This window comes from Balaenoptera physalus, assembly GCF_965194825.1.
Source record: "Balaenoptera physalus genome assembly, chromosome: 4".
NCBI classification, from domain to species: domain Eukaryota; kingdom Metazoa; phylum Chordata; class Mammalia; order Artiodactyla; family Balaenopteridae; genus Balaenoptera; species Balaenoptera physalus.
The window spans coordinates 141215430-141235368 of record NC_138891.1 but is presented as its reverse complement, the minus strand read 5'-3'; the positions used below and the strand labels follow the sequence as shown (position 1 = coordinate 141235368).

Genomic DNA, 19939 nt, shown 5'->3' with positions numbered 1-19939 from the left:
ACAGGGGATAGAGGGAGGAGAACAGGGAGTTGTTTAATGGGTAGAATTTCAGTTTTACAAGATGAAAAAGTTCTGGAGATCTGTTTCACAACAAAGTAAATAAACCGTACGACTGAATTATACACTTAAAAATGAGAAAGATGGTAAATTTTCTGTTTTTTACAGGAATAAAAAAATTCCTGCATAAAATTTTCACAGATATTAATACTTCCAGCAAAAGAAACAGGGAAACAATGGAAACACTACCTAACACTTCTCCTATTAGAATATCTTCACAAGTGCCAATACAAGCTTAAAAATCACAGTCAACAAATTCGTCTCAAAAAGAAGTGCAGGGCTTCCCTTGTGGCACAGTGGTTAAGAATCTGCCTGCCAATGCAGGGGATAAGGGTTCGAGCCCTGGTCCAGGAAGATCCCACATGCCGCAGAGCAACTAAGCCCACGCACCACAACTACTGAGCCTGTGCTCTAGAGCCCGTGAGCCACAACTAATGAGCCCGTGTGCCACATCTACTAGAGCATGTGCTCCGCAACAAGAGAAGCCACCGCAATGAGAAGTCCGCGCACCACACGAAGAGTAGCACCTGCTCGTCGTAACTAGAGAAAGCCAGCGCACAGCAACAAAGACCCAACTCAGCCAAAAATAAACAAAATAAAATAAATAAATAAATGATTTTTTTTAAAAAAGTGCAGTTACCAAGACTATTTGAACTATAGATTTCCACGTTTTCCATCAACAATTATCTCTCACAAGTATATACGGTGCCTTGAAATTTTGACTAAGATTAATAAAGCCATCACAATTAGCAAGATATCTAAAGTATAACTTATTTCATCATTCTCTCATTCTTTTCAGTGCTTATTTTTTGTATGTTTCATAACTGCACTTAAGAGATGAGCACATTAGCATGAATAAATAATTTTAAAATAAGTAAGTAAAAAATTATTGTGCACGCATGCTCCAGTTTTTTTCCTGAGAGGGTACACTATCAAAGGCTTTGAAGACCACTCTTCTTGAGAATTGATACCCACAGTCACTGTGTACACCATTCCATTGCTCTGTCACGGATCTGCAGGATGACTGAGGAAATGGTTCCCCAAAAGCTGATAAGCTTTGAATGTTAGTTTTTAAGTACTTGTGGATGTTTATTATTAGAATTACCGCAGCTAATGGTGAAAAAGTCAAAGAAAGGAAGGGGCAGGATAGCAATGGTTTCACTAGGGAGAGACCAGAATCATTTCAAACCACCTTGAATTGTTTCAGGGATGTGTTCCTATGGCATAATAGTTTGAAGTTTTGCTTGTTGCATCTCCATCTACAGCTCTTTGAGACTCATGAGGAGAGAGGATCTTTATAGAGTGTTCAACACACTCTGCCACCTTGAATGTGGGCAGGTTTGTGTCAACACCTGTGTCTACTGATGACCTCTCAACCCTCCCAGATGAGAAGACCATCACAGTGGATGCTCTCAGGCTCAGAATTTGACCAGTTCACGGCCTCAGGGATTCTTTTGCACATCAAACAAGCGTGTGGAAATGTGAAAAAGAAAAGCCTAGGTACAATTAGCCATTTTGCCAGGCTCAAGAAAATAAAGTGATATTTTTCTAACAACCCATTTTTCTAACAACCCCTAAGGAGACAGTGGATAATACTTAATAAGGAAATTATATATATAAGAATCTTAAACTTTAGAACAAGTGTAATTTCTTAATTCGTTTTTAAATATTGGAACTTAACCACATGACTGACAGAAAAGTGTATTGGCTAAAAAAAAAAAATTTCAAAAAGATCTTGGGAAAGAGAAAGAACATATTTCCTTACTATATTTTTACTCTCTTGGTTGGTTAAGACCAATGTTAATGAGTATTGTCAATCTCTGGGGTCCTCTTCTCAGGCATTGTATAAAATTAAAATAACTAGTCACTTTGTTAGAACCTTGGCCACGATACAGGTGCGGTGTTATGGGGACAAATGACCATTTCTTTCACAGTGCCACTCCACAACAGTTTTGGATTGTAATAGCCAGAAAAACATAATCTCACGTCAATCCAGATAGAAACTCAGTTATCAAATCGCCATAAACAAGTATTTGAAGACTAACATTCAAAAGATATTCCAGGCCATTTGGTGAAGGATTGCAATATGGATGACTTGAGATATTTCAGTCTTAGGAAATCCACCAGTGTCCTCAAACTGGAGGCTGAAACCTCCCAGAGCAAAGGACCCCCTGTTCTTCCTTATAGTTCCATCATGATATGAAAATTGCCCTGTTTGAGTGGGGCAGTTCACACTTTTTGGCTTCTTCCCTTTAGATGTCCTGCAGGGGCGTTTTCAATTTGTGAATGATTACCTTCTTACTTTATGATTCTAGTTTGTCTTCCTTTTATTTATAAAGTGGCAGTTTAAGAGTAAAATATAAAATAATGGCGTTTAGTGGGTGCTTGATTTTTCCACTGGCAATGTTATAAATATAGCCAAGCATTTCCCTTTCAGATATGGAACAAGGAGTCATTTAGTGAGATTCTGAAGCATAAATTTAGGGCTATCTGCAAGGCACAAACAATATTCAAGCAGATTGTTGCCTGGAATGTGTAACTTATACTGAATTGTTCATGTAAAACAGCCCAGAAATGGATGTTGGATTTATGGGTTTTGGGCCGTTGCCAGATGTGGCAAGCTTGCTTGGCTTATGACACAAAACAATGAGCTATAGAACGTTCTCCTATCCATACCCAAAGGGCACCTGTACCAAATCGAACGGAAAATGTTTCTCCATTCCTTATTTATACCTCACTTCATTCCAAAGATTGGAATAACGGTAAGTAGTTTGTGCCTGGGGACAATAAAAAAAGTGGAGACAGACCCCACGAGACTGCACAGCAGCCTGGACGCACAATTCAATGTCCTACTTCCCAGGAGGACAAATATGAATTGATGTCTTTTTGCATATGAATCGTCCTGTATTCCTATTTCAAATATAAATTAATTTGAAATATTTAAATATGCACCTATAATTAAAATATTTGTTTTAATTAGTACTAACATTGGTGCTTCATTTTGAAGTATTCATTAAAATATTTAAATATGCAACTTGCTTTCTGTATGCTAGGTATATTGCACCTGCAACAATACTCCAGAATTCACAGTTTGGCTGATGATGACTGGGCATATGGAGCTAACTTACTAAAGATCAGTTTGGACTATTTCTTTTTCGCCTCTAATCCCAGGCAAATTGGTTTTCTATTTCAATACAGCAGACGTTTTTCAAGGTAGTCATGGGCTCTGCCCCTCAGGTTACCACCCCTTTTTGTTTGAATTTCACAGAACTTATCTGAAGCAAAATAGTCTCAATGAAGAATAACCCCAAACTGAAGGATATTAGAATTCTCCATCCCTCCCTCAGCTCCCTATTTTCCTTGACATTTTCCCAAATGTCAAGAGTTCTTTCTATTGAGATTCTTCTAAGTTTTTCTCATTTTCTTTGCCTGCTGTGAAAGTATTTATTTTGCATGTATAACAATGCACCCATTTCCAATTTAAAAGGATTTAAATGGCAAACACAGGTTTCAAACCCGTAAACAACAAAAGAGAGAACTTCTTTCTCTCCAAACTCACCTGGACCACAAATCTCAACATTTAGAGAAGAGGGTGCTGGTCTGTTGGTCACAGTAACTGATAAGTCCACAACCTGAAATCTACTGATTCATCCAGTAGATTAATCTACTGAACATTACAAAGTGCCAAACCACGAGCCAGGTCTGTGGATGACTCAGGAAGTTCAAAGTCTAGGTAGGATAATTCTAATAAATAAAATGCAACCCATAATACTTGCTATGGTCTGGATGTTTGTGTCCCCCAAAATTCACATGCTGAAATCCTAACACCCAAAGGTGATGGCATTAGGATGTGGGGCCTTTGGGAGGTGATTAAGTCATGAGGGTGGAGCCCTCATGGATGGGATTAGTGCCTTTATAAAAGAGACCCCAGAAGGCTCCTTCACCCCTCCCACCAGGTGAGGATACAGTGGGAAGTCTGCAACCCAGAAGAGATCCTTCACCTGAGGATGCTGACACCCTGGTCTCAGACTGTCAGCCTCCAGACCGTGAGCAATAAATTTCTATTGTTTATAAGCCACTCAGTCTGTGGTACTTTGTTATAGCAGCCCAGACAAATCAAGATAATACTTTAACAGCATGATCTTTACTGCTGTGTTTTATAAAAATATCAATCAAATATAATATATACCTGTGCATATGCATCCCCTAAAATCTTTCTTTTCCCCCACTATGAAGCCCTTTCTGGAAAGTCATTCTAAATTAATGGAAAGCCCCAGGCTTGGGTTCATGATATCATTCAGGTGTTCAAATAGTCCAGTATGCCCAGTGGACCAAGAACAGAAAGACCCCAAGCAAATTGTGAATGCCTTCCACCTATGACAACACCTCTGATAAAGCACTGAGAGCAGAAATTAGAATTTTAAAACATAATGCAGAGAACGTGTTCATCATAAATTCAAGGCACTTTCCATTACAAAAGCTCATGTTTCCTCTTCATCTTGATCACACTATTCCACTAAACCCCTAATAAAATCAACTGTGAGTCATTTATTCAATTTTTCTCTCTAAAAAAAAATACATCTTGCATTCTGTCATTCTTAGAATTCAAAAGAGGAAAAACGGTGAGACTTCTTAATCCCACAGCATTCGTTAATGAAATGCAGGATTGGGGAAATCAATCTTATAATAATCCATTTCCATCACCAGCCCAGCAAACACATTCTCCTGCTTCACTGTGGCCTCTTCCCACTTAGGAAATGTTGAAACTCGAACCCAAGTTGCAATTGGTGTCTTTCTAGACCTATTGTTCCCAATTAGAGTAGAGAGAGCAGCTATCAATGTGTGATCCAGCGAAGCCATATGGATCTTGCTGGAGCTTCCTATATCTCCCCTCAGGTATATCCCCAAATGAGGTTAAAATTATGTAAAATAGAACTACCTTACGACCCAGCAATCCCACTACTGGGCATATACCCTGAGCAAACCATAATTCAAAAAGAGTCATGTACCACAATGTTCACTGCAGCTCTATTTACAATAGCCAGGACATGGAAGCAACCTAAATGTCCATCAACAGATGAATGGATAAAGAAGATGTGGCACATATATACAATGGAATATTACTCAGCCATAAAAAGAAATGAAATGGAGGTATTTGTAATGAGGTGGATGGAGTTAGAGTCTGTCATACAGAGTGAAGTAAGTCAGAAAGAGAAAAACAAATACAGTATGCTAACACATATATATGGAATCTAAGGGAAAAAAAAAAGAAAAGGTCATGAAGAACCTAGTGGCAAGATGGGAATAAAGACACAGACCTACTAAAGAATGGACTTGAGGATAGGGGGAGGGGGAGGGGCGAGATGTGACAGGGTGAGAGAGTGTCATGGACATATATACACTACCAAATGTAAAATAGATAGCTAGTGGGAAGCAGCCACATAGCACAGGGAGATCAGCTCTGTGCTTTGTGACCGCCTTGGGGGGGGTGGGATGGGGAGGGTGTGAGGGAGGGAGATGCGGGAGGGAGGAGATATGGGAACGTGTGTATATGTGTAGCTGATTCACTTTGTTATAAAGCAGAAACTAACACACCATTGTGAAGCAATTATACTTCAATAAAGATGTTTAAAAAAAAAATTACGTAAGAAATTGCATTTTCATTTGACCTTCTTTTGCTAAGCCTTTTGGGCCAGTTGCAAAATCTACATTGCGTACAGTTACCCTCAGAATCCGTGCTTAACTGGTCTAAATTATACTGTTCCTTGCAAACCTATTACTCACCCGTCAGCACCTGTTTCAGTTCACTATTACATCGTAGGAAGCACACAACTATACTAATTTTCATTTTAGGCCTGTTTCATCTTACTACTTCTCTCACCAAAGGGTTACACTGAGAGCTGAGTAGGTGAGCCCTAAACCAGTGTCATATGTGATTTTTAAACCAATGGCTACTTCCAGGAAAAAAATCAAGTCTTTTCCATCCCCCGCCCCCCAATATAAGTGGGCATAGCTTTCCCTTGCAATCTCTGTCCAGAACAATACTGTTCACTGCTTTCTTCTTGCTTTAGAGACTTAATGTATCAGGCAAGTAGCTTCTGATTCTGTGCTAAGGATACACATGTGGGTCTAAAGATTTGACCCACAAAATTCCTCGGTGTGTTCAAACCATGCCTTGACAGGTGTGGTCCTTTTGTCGTGGCCAATGTCTGGATGGGAGAAAGGCCCAGAAACCTGGCATCAAATTGCAACATCCCATCCAAGCCGATGCCAGAAAAGAGACTGTGAACAGCAACAGGGAAGCGTCCGGAGAACGCTTTCCCAAAGGAGTCTCAAGTCTGATTCACAGCTGTCAACGGATGCATTATGCAACCGGGAACTCCCCGATCCTCTCACAAACAGGGCGATGGTGCGTGTCATTTTTTAAATCAACTCTCCAAATGTGTGCTTTTATGCATTAAAATCTTGCTCCTGGCTCTCCTAAATAAGTTCTTTTGAAAAGCAACTTAAAAACAGACACCTGAATGAGAAGATGGAACTGATTGTCATTGTTGGTGGAACTTTTCTTCAAATGGTATTTTTAGGTCACTAAAAAAAAAAGGAGCCTTTTTCTTTCTTGGGCAGGGAAGAGATGAGAATACATTTTGTAAACTTCGACCTTGGTGTTTAGGATTTTTGATCCAGTGAATGTACCTAAGCCTGTATCTTGATCCTGGCTAAATTATCTTCCAGCTCATTTCATAGATTACTCCAGGCACATCTGACACACTTTAATACTGAAATGCCAATTGGACACCCCTGCAAACCACCTCCACTCCCTCACGTTACCCTAAATTTGGACTTGACTTTCTTTGCTATACTTGAGCTGCTCTTTTCAATCACATGCCATTTACCCCCAAAAAGCGTTGTCAAAGGGGAAAAAGATGTGTCGTAAAGTCACCCAGTTTAAAGCCAGCTCCAGGCTCAGTCCCCCCACCGAAGCCTGCAAGAACTCAAAGAGAGAGCTCACCTCAGGGAGCCTTTGGCCCTTTGGGGGCCTCTCCTCCCAGCCCAGCTGTGAGCTAGGGAATTTCTGCAGCCTACACTATACCCTGACAGCTGGAGCAGGAACTCTGTGCCCATCAGACTCAAATAAATCCTGAAGTCAGGGGAAAGTCTGACAAAATCCATTGCTTTGGCCCTCTGGGGTAATTAGTTACACAGTTAAGTAAATGATCATCTGAAATCCATCCCCGCCTGAGAATTATTAAAATTAGAAGCCACATGGAAGTCATCCAACTAAAGAAAAGCTTAGGGGGGAGGGGGGAGAGATCCCGTCCTCTACCCAGAAAGGAGCTTCTGTTCAACTTTATTAAATGTTTTAAGCAGATTTAAGTTTGAGTCAAGGGACAAATTTCCGCCCTCCGAGGGGCACGCTCCCAGAAACTTGGAGATGAGCCGCAGAGCTGGTCACCGGGGCTGCACGTGACGTGGGGCGAGGGATGGGCGCAGGAGGGAGAAAGGCAGAGAGAGCTGGAAGGGAAGCAAAGGGGGGCAAAGGTGTGAGATGTTCACGTTGTGGGATTTTATCAACATTCAAGGAAGAAGGCAGAGTTCTTGGAAGAGCCCGCAAAGGCCTCTGACGGAATGCTGAGGGGCGGGGCCGCGGCTGCAGAGCTGCCCTAATTACATGTTCAGCAGAAACGAGGTTGTGATCCTAATGATGGGTGAGCTCTGGGAAGTTTGCTGTCTCCCTGGGGACCCACAGTTAGGTGACACTGCCAAGCTGAGGCATTCTGGAAAGCTCATGAGTATGGCACGGGACAAGGAACCTCTGCTGAAGTTGGGGTGACAGCCAGAGGGGAGAGCCAGCAGGAGGATCCCCACTCCCGAAGGGTCCCCTTTAGCTAACTTGATCGAAGACAGGGAGCCCCCTGGGCTACACAGGTTTCTAAGTCCTTCTTCTATATGAAACTATTAAGTTGTATAAAAAAAACCCACCCCACACGGCCATCCCTTCTACTTGCAAGCAAGGTGAGCCGATGCAAACAGAGAAGATACTGAAATCTCTGTCGACTCTGCAGAAAGCCCCTCACCTGAGCATTCAGGAAAAGAAGGCCTGGCTCTCATTGCCCTGTCTCTGTTTCAGAGCCCCAGCTTCCTGGCCTCAGCTCCCCGCCCTCCACCTCTTTCACTTTCTCTGGCATGCACTGTTCATACGGATCAGAAAATTCCATACGCAATTTGGACATCAAGACCCACCCAAGTCCTGGATCTGCCCTTCACTAGCTGGTGGCTTTGAGCCAGCTGACCTTGAACTTCTCTGCTCCTGTTTCCTCATCTGTCAATTGCGAATCATAATAGCACCTACTTCACAGGCTTGTGGGGAAGTTCAAATAAGGTAACTAGATCCCTGCTTGGTACTGGGGACACTGGGCAAACAGGAGCTGCTGTGGTGGAAGGTTTGTTGCTGCTGGAAGGTTTCTGCCTTCCCATCTTCCATCCACACTCGCACTCTTCCTTGCCCGATCCCTTGGCTCCATCCCGAACCCTGTTCCTAAATTTTATAACGCTTTGCCTGCTCCGTCTTCATGTCATGTTTATATCAAAAGTCACCCATCAGAGAGGTGAAAGCAGGGAAGAGGTATTTTATTTCTGAAGTTGTTAATTTTACTGTAGATTTCCCCAAAAAAAGGATCACCCGTCTGTCAAAAAAAAAAAAAAAAGGCAAAATAAAAGATTTTTAAAAATAATGATTTAAGTGCCAGCCAAAAGGATATGAAAGTGGATTTGTCTCAGCTACCAAGTGGAATTAGAGGGTGATGGTGTACAACCCCAAAACTGCCTTTTTGAAAAGAGAGACAGAGAATAGGATCTTTTAAAAAATACAATGAGCTATCAGTTTGCCCCAACAAACTATTATGGATAAACAAATACAGAGCAGTGACTTTCAATTGAAAATTGGAGCCAGAGTTTCTCCCGTCTTAGACCCACACGCCCATACACGCAGATTTTTTGTGGTTCATACAATTTGCATTTCTCTACTGGTTTTACTCTGATTAACTGCAGATGTAGTTTGTACAGGCAATGCTTCCACATGGCCACACAATGCAATCCTTCCCTCACTTCTCTTCTGAGGCTGACTTTCGCCAGCTGGCCTGCCTGCTCACATTCTGACAGGTACCCACCAAGGAAAACACGTGAAGACACACACGCTGCAAGAGTGCAAATCTTCGCAAGAGACTAAAAACACTCAGTTTTCTCTCCTGAGGTCTAAACCCCAAAGCACCTTCCAAAGTCACAATTAAATCACAAGCAAAATGATGAATCCCTTTCTCTACCTAAGGTGAATTTTTAAAAGTTGCAAAATTAACCAATGTCTGCACTTACCATGCAAACCCAGATATGAACAGAGTCAGTCCCCCAAGCAAACAGTTCCAGGGTCGAAGGGTTCTACATTTTCTGAGCCTAACTGAGCCCCTTCTCACCCCCAGGTTTCCCTCCAGGAGTCAAAGCCCCACTCACCTCACTCATGATGCTGTAACAGCAGCTCCGGTATCTCTACCAGCCACACGGAGAGCACTGCTCAGGGGTCGCTGCTCCCAGGCCCTGGCTTTTCTCTTAAAAAGGGCTGCCCAGTGGCATCATGCCTCCCGTGAACCAATGAGATTCATTCACCTGTCTGAACGCCTGGCAGATATCTGAGGGCTCCCAGGGCCACCTAGTGGAGCAAAGGAAGAAGGCGGGCTCGGTCACATCTCCAAGTCCTGCCAGGGAGGGAAGGAAACCAGAGATGACAAAAGAGTCAAAGTCAGAGGCACGCGGATCATCACAGGTTTGCCTTTGTTCATAATTTCAGGGGGTACAGGATTTAGACATGTGGAAAATGCACTTTCAATGTCGGTGGACAGAAGGGGGTTTTTTTTAGAAGGAAGACCAGTTCTGAAAACACCGGTGCCGGCCGTTCCACACCCCCCTGGTTTTCTCGGGAGCTGCCATTTCCTCATCATTGTAGCACAGTCTCAGCCTACAGAGCCGAGCATTCTCCACTCCTCCTCCTCCAGCCCCAAACCTGCCAGCCTGCTTGAACCCCAGGTACTCATCCCCTGGTGGGAGGATGTGAGCAGTTGGGGTCATGAACTTGGAGAGTCACGCTGTGACCTCAGAGGAGAGCAGCTCCCCCAGCTTTGCCTGTGGGCGTCATAGCCTCGCAAGAACCAGGAGGAAAATGGCTCTGACCCTGGAATCTGCCTGTCCAACCTGGCTGTGAAGATCCTTTTGCTCAGGCCTGGACTCCTGAGACCCTGAGGAGCATCCGAGTGGGTCCTTGATTTTCACAAGGCAGACGTCACGGGTGAGAATGTAGCCGATGCCCAGAACTGAGATGCGTGTGACTGCCTGTCTCCTTGGTCCTTCCTGCAACTTGCCGGCTTCATCTGGGCCCAGATTCAAGCACAGGAGCCCCAGAGTGGTAACAACGACGCCTTCTCATGGCAAATACTCGGAAGGGTAACAGTAACTCCTCCCATGCCAAGGACCTACTGGAAATACAAACATACCCAAGTGATGACTATGGAATAGCTCATGTAGATAAATAAATGAGGACCTGGGTACAGCGATAGGATCCTCAGATGCCCCACGGGCCTCACCTTTCACCCAGAGCACAGACATTCAATCAGCAGCTGCTCTTGGAATCAGTGCCAGTCACAGCCCCGTCTCTGACTCTCCTCCATCGGCTTCCATCACCTCCATCACCTCAGCAGCGTCTCCCTTCAACTTCCTCCTCCACGGCTCCTCCCTCCCTCACTTCACGCTCCATGGGGTTCTCAGGCCACCTCCATGCCCTCCTTCTCCAGGCTTTCTGTTCCCAGTGGGCACCCCCAGCTCTGCACCCCAACAATCATGGCAAATCTTAATTCTCTCCCCATTCCCTGTTCTTTCCTGATTGTCACTGCCTGGGAATGGCCCACGGTGACTGCTCCGGGGTGGAGTCCCACCATCTCTGCCTCGCAGCCACCCTGGGACGCAGATGCCCTGGTGGGACCTGGGAATATTTGGGTGACCTACTGCTTGAAACCCGAACTGTTGGATCCACAGAAGCTACTTCCTGAGTTTGGAAGAGGAAGTAAGAAGTGGTGACCGCAGGGCAGGTGCAAGATTTAAGGAGGCGCTCACTCTCAGGTCCATGCACATGCTGACGCTGCACTTGCTCAAACCCGAGAATCAGCGCCTCCTTAAATTGTGTGCCCTGGGTGCCGGGATTGTGCCAGCCTGGTCCTGGCCCTGCTGGCAGCTCCCCACTTCCCATGAGGGGGTTGATGAGCTTCATACCAAAGAATAAAAGCATGGTGAAAGGAGAGAACAGAACCCCTCTGGACGCCATCAAAGAAGAGGCTTGAACGTGGTTCTTTGGGGAGTGTTCGAACCAGAATGCACTTTTCAAGATGGAACCAGAACAGATAAATACAATCAACAGCATGAGCACCGGATGGAAACTTCAAAACCTGTGAGCACAGGCTGCCCGAGGAGGCTGAGGCAGAAGCGCTGGGTCCGAGCCCTCGTCTGTGCCTTGTGAGCACAAGTGAGCAGGACCACGAAGCAGCAAGAAACACGAGTCTCCTATGGCTCGTGGGAACCCGTCTTCTTAATTTATAGCCGCTTTAGGTAGGAATTGTGTCTGTAGAAAGGCCCCTTTCAATGGGAAGATTGGTACATTCATTATAATAAATCGTATTTCACAGAGCAACAGAAAGGGACTTAATATATAAATTATGCATACATGTACATATCCTAACCACACAAAGCATTTGCAAGCTATCAAAGCGTCTGCCTGCCGGCACATCCTGACAGCATGTTCCTTAGATTCTCACTCTCCTTCCTCCCGCCCCCTCTCCCCAATTTCACACGTGGGAGAGCCCAGGTGGGATGCTTTTAGGACTCCACAGCGGGTTAGAAAGTGGAGTTGGGGAGAGGAAGGTCAAGGTGGAGAACTGGGACTGCAGTGCTATCCGCAAATGTACCACAGACCAGAGGAGGGAGAGCAGGGCTCCGTCCTCCCCTTGAGGAGCAGAACCACACCCTCCGAAGGGGAGCCTGTGTGGCTGGGAGTTCTGAGCACCCGGTGCCTGGAGGGAACGGGGGAGCTCTCCCAGCGGCAACCTTGGTGGGGTCCCATGGTTTTGCAGGCTGTGCTCAGGCAGAGGGGACAAGAGAAGGGACACCAAGAACCAGCCTGTGCTCTGCTGCCCTGGCTCTGGTGCAGACACGGATTTTCTCCTCCCACAGACACACGTATAGAATCGCAACAGCTGAGGTTTAGGGATCAGTAAGTACACTGTAGTGGGGGTTCCCCAAGGGAGGGGCCAGGATTGGTGGTGTGCAGAGTGTGGGCTGTGGCTTTACTGAGTAGAGCGTGCAATTGTTTGGGACAAACTGGGGGGGGGGTGGTATAAAGGTTATGGATGGATGATGTTACAGGCTGAATTGTGCCCCCCACAAAATTCATGCATCAAGGTTCTAACCCATCATACCTCCAAATGTGACTGTGTTTGGAGACAGGGCCTTAAAAGAGGTAATTAAGGCAAAATGAGGTCATATGGATAGTCCCAAGTCCAGTAGGACTGGTGTCTTATAAGAAGAGGAAATTTGGACACAGTCCCACTACAGAGAGAAGAAGATGTGAGGACACAGGGAGAAGATGGCCATCTACAAGACAAGGAGAAAGGCCTCAGGAGAAACCAACCCTGACAACACCTTGATATTGGACTTACAACCTCCAGAACTGAGAGAAAGTAACTTTCTATTGGTTAAGCCTCCCATCCTGCAGTGCTTTGTTACGGTGATTCAAGCAAACATATAGAAAACCTAGCAAGCACTTGCAGAGGACTTTTGGGGAAAGGCTAGAAGGACCTTAAAGGGGATTTCATCAGTGTTTGCCATGTGGCACACAATTTAACACTATTCATTCCCCAGGGCATCTTTAGTAAAGCAGTTATCTCTTGTTAATAAGTTGTGAGGTTGTGTCTGTTTTAGAAAACACAAGGCAGAGACGGCTTCAAGATGGAGGAAGACTAAGACTTGGAGATCACCTTCCTCCCCACAAATACATCAGAAATACATCTACATGTGGAACAACCCCTACAGAACACCTACTGAACGCTGGCAGAAGACCTCAGACCTCTCAAAAGGCAAGAAACTCCCCACGTACCTGGGTAGGGCAAAAGAAAAAAGAAAAAACGAGACAAAAGAATAGGGACGGACCCTGCACCAGTGGGAGGGAACTGTGAAGGAGGAAAGGTTTCCGCACACCAGGAGCCCCATCACGGGCAGAGACTGTGGGTGGCAGAGGGGGAAAGCTTTGGAACCATGGAGGAGAGCACAGCCACATGGGTGCGGAGGGCAAAGCAGAGAGATTCCCGCACAGAGGATCAGTGCCGAGCAGCACTCACCAGCCCGAGAGGCTTGTCTGCTCACCCGCCGGGGCGGGCGGGGGCTGGGAGCTGAGGCTCGGGCTTCGGTCGGATCGCAGGGAGAAGACTGGGGTTGGCGGCGTGAACACAGCCTGAAGGGGCTAGTGCGCCACGGCTAGCCGGGAGGGAGTCTGGGAAAAGGTCTGGAGCTGCCGAACAGGCAAGAGACCATTGTTTCGGGGTGCGCGAGGAGAGGGGATTCAGGGCACCTCCTAAACGAGCGCCAGAGACGGGCGCGAGCCGCGGCCATCAGCGGGGACCCCAGAGACGGGCACAAGACGCTAAGGCTGCTGCTGCCGCCACCAAGAAGCCTGTGTGCGAGCACAGGTCACTCTCCACACCGGCCCTCCCGGGAGCCCGTGCAGCCCGCCACTGCCAGGGTCCCATGAACCAGGGACAACTTCCCTGGGAGAACGCACGGCGCACCTCAGGCTGGTGCAACGTCACGACGCCTCTGCCGCCACAGGCTCGCCACGCATCCGTGCCCCTCCCTCCCCCCGCCTGAGTGAGCCAGAGCCCCCAAATCAGCTGCTCCTTTAACCCCGTCCTGTCTGAGCGAAGAACAGATGCCCTCAGGCGACCTACACGCAGAGGCGGGGCCACATCCAAAGCTGAACCCCAGGAGCTGTGCGAACAAAGAAGAGAAAGGGAAATATCTCCCCGCAGCCTCGGGAGCACGGATTAAATCTCCGCAATCAACCTGATGTACCTGCATCTGTGGAATACCTGAATAGACAACGAATCATACCAAATTGAGGAGGTGGACTTTGGGAACAATGATATATATATATTTTCCCCCCTTTTTCTCTTTTTGTGAGTTTGTATGTGTATGCTTCTGTGTGTGATTTTGTCTGTATAGCCTTCCTTCTACCATTTGTCCTAGGGTTCTGTCTGTCTGGTTTTTTTTGTTTGTTTGATTTGTTTTTAGTATAGTTTTTAGTGCTTGTTGTCATTGGTGGATTTGTTTTTTGATTTGGTTGCTCTCTTCTTTTTTTCTTTCTTTTTTTTTTTTTACTATAAAAATATTTTTTTAATAATTATTTTTTATTTTAATAACTTTATTTTAATTTATTTTATGTTATCTTCTTCTTTCTTTCTTTCTTTTTCTTCTCCCTTTTATTCTGAGCCGTGTGGATGACAGGCTCTTGGTGCTCCAGCCAGACATCAGGGCTGTGCCTCTGAGGTGGGATAGCCAACTTCAGGACACTGGCCCACAAGAGACCTCCCAGCTCCACATAATATCAAACAGCAAAAATCTCCCAGAGATCTCCATCTCAATGCCAAGACCCAGCTCCACTCAATGACCAGTAAGCAACAGTGCAGGACACCCTATGCCAAAAAACTAACAAGACAGGAACACAACCCCACCCATTAGCAGAGAGGCTGCTTAAAATCATAATAAGGCCACAGACACCCCAAAAAACACCACCAGATGTGGACCTGCCCACCAGAAAGACAAGATCCAGCCTCATCCACCAGAGCACAGGCACTAGTCCCCTCCACCAGGAAGCCTACACAACCCACTGAACCAACCTTAGCCACTGGGGACAGACACCAAAAACAACGGGAACTACGAACTTTCAGCCTGCGAAAAGGAGACCCCAAACACAGTAAGTTAAGCAAAATGAGAAGACAGAGAAACACACAGCAGATGAAGGAGCAATACACAAACCCACCAGACCTATCAAATGAAGAGAAAATAGGCAGTCTACCTGAAAAAGAATTCAGAATGATGATAGTAAAGATGATCAAAATCTTGGAAATAGAATGGAGAAAATACAAGAACTATTTAACAAGGACCTAGAAGAACTAAAGAGCAAATAAACAGTGATGAACAACACAATATATGAAATTACACATTCTCTAGAAGGGATCAATAGCAGAATAACTGAGGGAGAAGAACGAATAAGTGACCTGGAAGATAAAATAGTGGAAATAACTACTGCAGAGCAGAATAAAGAAAAAAGAATGAAAAGGATTGAGGACAGTCTCAGAGATTTCTGGGACAACATTAAATGCACCAACATTCGAATTATAGGGGTCCCAGGAGAAGAAGAGAAAAAGAAAGAGACTGAGAAAATATTTGATGAGATTATAGTTGAAAACTTCCCTAATATGGGAAAGGAAATAGTCAATCAAGTCCAGGAAGTGCAGACAGTCCCATACAGGATAAATCCAAGGAGAAACAAGCCAAGACATGTATTAATCAAACTATCAAAATTTAAATACAAAGAAAAAATATTAAAAGCAGCAAGGGAGGGCTTCCCTGGTGGCGCAGTGGTTGAGAATCTGCCTGCCAATGCAGGGGACACGGGTTCGAGCCCTGGTCTGGGAGGATCCCACATGCCGCGGAGCAACTAGGCCCGTGAGCCACAATTACTGAGCCTGCGCGTCTGGAGCCTGTGCTCCGCAACACCGATGATGAAGAGTGGCACCCGCTTGCCGCAACTGGACAAAGCCCTCGCACAGAAACGAACACCCAACACAGCCATAAATAAATAAATAAATAAAATTTAAAGGAAAAAAAAAGTTCTCTTTGAAAAAAAAAAAAAAAAAAAAGCAGCAAGGGAAAAACAACAAATAACACACAAGGGAATCCCCATAAGGTTAACAGCTGATCTTTCAGAAGAAACTCTGCAAGCCAGAAGGGAGTGGCAGGACATATTTAAAGTGATGAAAGGGAAAAACCTAAAACCAAGATTACTCTACCCAGCAAGGATCTCATTCAGATTTGACAGAGAAATTAAAATCTTTACAGACAAGCAAAAGCTAAGAGAATTCAGCACCACCAAACCAGCTCTACAACAAATGCTAAAGGAACTTCTCTAGGCAGGAAGCACAAGAGAAGGAAAAGACCTACAATAACAAACCCAAAACCATTAAGAAAATGGTAATAGGAACATACACATCAATAATTACCTTAATGTAAATGGATTAAATGCTCCAACCAAAAGACATAGACTGGCTGAATGGATACAAAAACAAGACCCATATATATGCTATCTACAAGAGACCCACTTCAGACCTAGGGACACATACAGACTGAAAGTGAGAGGATGGAAAAAGATATTCCATGCAAATGGAAATCAAAAGAAAGCTGGAGTAGCTATACTCATATCAGAAAAAATAGACTTTAAAACAAAGATTATTACAAGAGACAAAGAAAAACACTACATAATGATCAAGGGATCAATCCAAGAGGAGGAGATAACAATTGTACATATTTATGCACCCAACATAGGAGCACCTCAATACATAAGGCAAATACTAACAGCCATAAAAGGGCAAATCGACAGTAACACAATCATAGTAGGGGACTTTAACACCCCACTTTCACCAATGGACAGATCATCCAAAATGAAAATAAATAAGGAAACACAAGCTTTAAATGATACATTAAACAAGATGGACTTAATTGATATTTAAAGGACATTCCATCCAAAAACAACAGAATACACTTTCTTCTCAAGTGCTCATGGAACATTCTCCAGGATAGATATATCTTGGGTCACAAGTCAAGCCTTGGTAAATTTAAGAAAATTGAAATCTTATCAAGTATCTTTTCTGACCACAACGCTATGAGACTAGATATCAATTACAGGAAAAAAATCTGTAAAAAATACAAACACATGGAGGCTAAACAATACACTACTTAATAAACAAGAGATCACTGAAGAAATCAAAGAGGAAATCAAAAAATACCTAGAAACAAATGACAATGAAAACACGATGACCCAAAACCTATGGGATGCAACAAAAGCAGTTCTAAGAGGGAAGTTTATAGCAATACAATCCTACCTTAAGAAACAAGAAACATCTCAAATAAACAACCTAACGTTACACCTAAAGCAATTAGAGAAAGAAGAACAAAAAACCCCAAAGTTAGCAGAAGGAAAGAAATCATAAAGATCAGATCAGAAATAAATGAAAAAGAAATGAAGGAAACAATAGCAAAGATCAATAAAACCAAAAGCTGGTTCTTTGAGAAGATAAACAAAATTGATAAACCATTAGCCAGACTCATCAAGAAAAAAAGAGAGAAGACTCACATCAATAGAATTAGAAAAGAAAAAGGAGAAGTAACAGCTGACACTGCAGAAATACAAAGGATCATGAGCGATTACTACAAGCAACTATATGCCAATAAAATGGACAATCTGGAAGAAATGGACAAGTTCTTAGAAAAGCACAACTTTCCGAGACTGAACCAGGAAGAAATAGAAAATATGAACAGACCAATCAGCAGCACTGAAATTGAAATTGTGATTAAAAATCTTCCAACAAACAAAAGCCCAGGACCAGATGGCTTCACAGGCGAATTCTATCAAACATTTAGAGAAGAGATTACACCTATGCTTCTCAAGCTCTTCCAAAATATAGCAGAGGGAGGAACACTCTCAAAGTTGTTCTATGAGACCACCATCACCCTGATACCAAAACCAGACAAAAATGTCACAAAGAAAGAAAACTACAGGCCAATATCACTGATGAACATAGATGCAAAAATCCTCAACAAAATACTAGCAAACAGAATCCAACAGCACATTAAAAGGATCATACACCATGATCAAGTGGGGTTTATCCCAGGAATGCAAGGATTCTTCAATATATGTAAATCAATCAATGTGATATACCATATTAACAAACTGAAGGAGAAAAACCATATGATCATCTCAATGGACGCAGAGAAAGCTTTCAACAAAATGCAACACCCATTTATGTTAAAAACCCTCTAGAAAGTAGGCATAGAGGGAACTTTCCTCAACATAATAAAGGCCATATATGACAAACCCACAGCCAACATCGTCCTCGATGGTGAAAAACAGAAACCATTTCCACTAAGATCAGGAACAAGACAAGGTTGCCCACTCTCAGCACTATTATTCAACATAGTTTTGGAAGTTTTAGCTGCAGCAATCAGAGAAGAAAAAGAAATAAAAGGAATCCAAATCAGAAAAGAAGAAGTAAAACTGTCACTGTTTGCAGATGACATGATACTATACATAGAGAATCCTAAAGATGCTACCAGAAAACTACTAGAGCTAATCAATGAATTTGGTAAAGTAGCAGGATACAACATTAATGCACAGAAATCTCTTGCATTCCTATACACTAATGATGAAAAATCTGAAAGAGAAATTAAGAAAACACTCCCATTTACCACTGCAACAAAAAGAATAAAATACCTAGGAGTAAACCTCCCTAAGGAGACAAAAGACATGTATGCAGAAAACTATAAGACACTGATGAAAGAAATTAAAGATCATACAAATAGATGGAGAGATATACCATGTTCCTGGATTGGAAGAATCAACATTGTGAAAATGACTCTACTACCCAAAGCAATCTACAGATTCAATGCAATCCCTATCAAACTACCAATGGCATTTTTCACAGAACTAGAACAAAAAATTTCACAATTTGCATGGAAACACAAAAGACCCCGAATAGCCAAAGCAATCTTGAGAAAGAAAAATGGAGCTGGAGAAATCAGGCTCCCTGACTTCAGACTGTACTACAAAGCTACAGTAATCAAGAGAGTATGGTTCTGGCACAAAAACAGAAATACAGATCAATGGAACAAGATAGAAAGCCCAGAGATAAACCCATGCACATATGGTCACCTTATCTTTGATAAAGGAGGCAAGAATATACAGTGGAGAAAAGACAGTCTCTTCAATAAGTGGTGCTGGGAAAACTGGACAGCTACATGTAAAAGAATGAAATTAGAACACTCCCTAACACCATACACAAAAATAAACTCAAAATGGATTAAAGACCTAAATGTAAGGCCAGACACTATCAAACTCAGAAGAAAACATAAGCAGAACACTCTATGACATAAATCACAGCAAGATCCTTTTTGACCCACCTCTTAGAGAAATGGAAATAAAAACAAAAATAAACAAATGGGACCTAATGAAACTTAAAAGCTTTTGCACAGCAAAGGAAACCATAAACAAGACAAAAAGACAACCCTCAGAATGGGAGAAAATATTTGCAAATGAAATAACTGACAAAGGATTAATCTCAAAAATTTACGAGCATCTCATGCAGCTCAATATCAAAAAAACAAACAACCCAACCCAAAAATGGGCAGAAGACCTAAATAGACATTTCTTCAAAGAAGATATACAGATTGCCAACAAACACATGAAAGAATGCTCAACATCATTAATCATTAGAGAAATGCAAATCAAAACTACAATGAGATATCATTTCACACTGGTCAGAATGGCCATCATCAAAAAATCTAAAAACAATAAATGCTGGAGAGGGTATGGAGAAAAGGGAACCCTCTTGCACTGTTGGTGGGAATGTAAAGTGATACAGCCACTATGGAGAACAGTATGGAGGTTCCTTAAAAAACTAAAAATAGAACTACCATACGACCCAGCAATCCGACTACTGGGCATATTCCCTGAGAAAACCAT

At 43.4% G+C, this 19939-nt stretch overlaps 2 protein-coding genes across 2 annotated transcripts in view; both read right to left on the bottom strand.

Annotated features, from left to right (window-relative positions):
* PCP4 (Purkinje cell protein 4) overlaps positions 1–9678 on the bottom strand; it is a 57051-nt gene extending 47373 nt beyond the window's left edge. The window contains exon 1 of the mRNA XM_082458911.1: positions 9562–9678. Coding sequence (XP_082315037.1) covers positions 9562–9570 — 9 coding nt within the window. The 5' untranslated portion in view covers positions 9571–9678. The remainder of the gene's footprint in view (positions 1–9561) is intronic.
* The window catches only part of IGSF5 (immunoglobulin superfamily member 5), a 189666-nt gene that overhangs the window by 77930 nt on the left and 91797 nt on the right, over positions 1–19939 (bottom strand). The window lies entirely within an intron of this gene.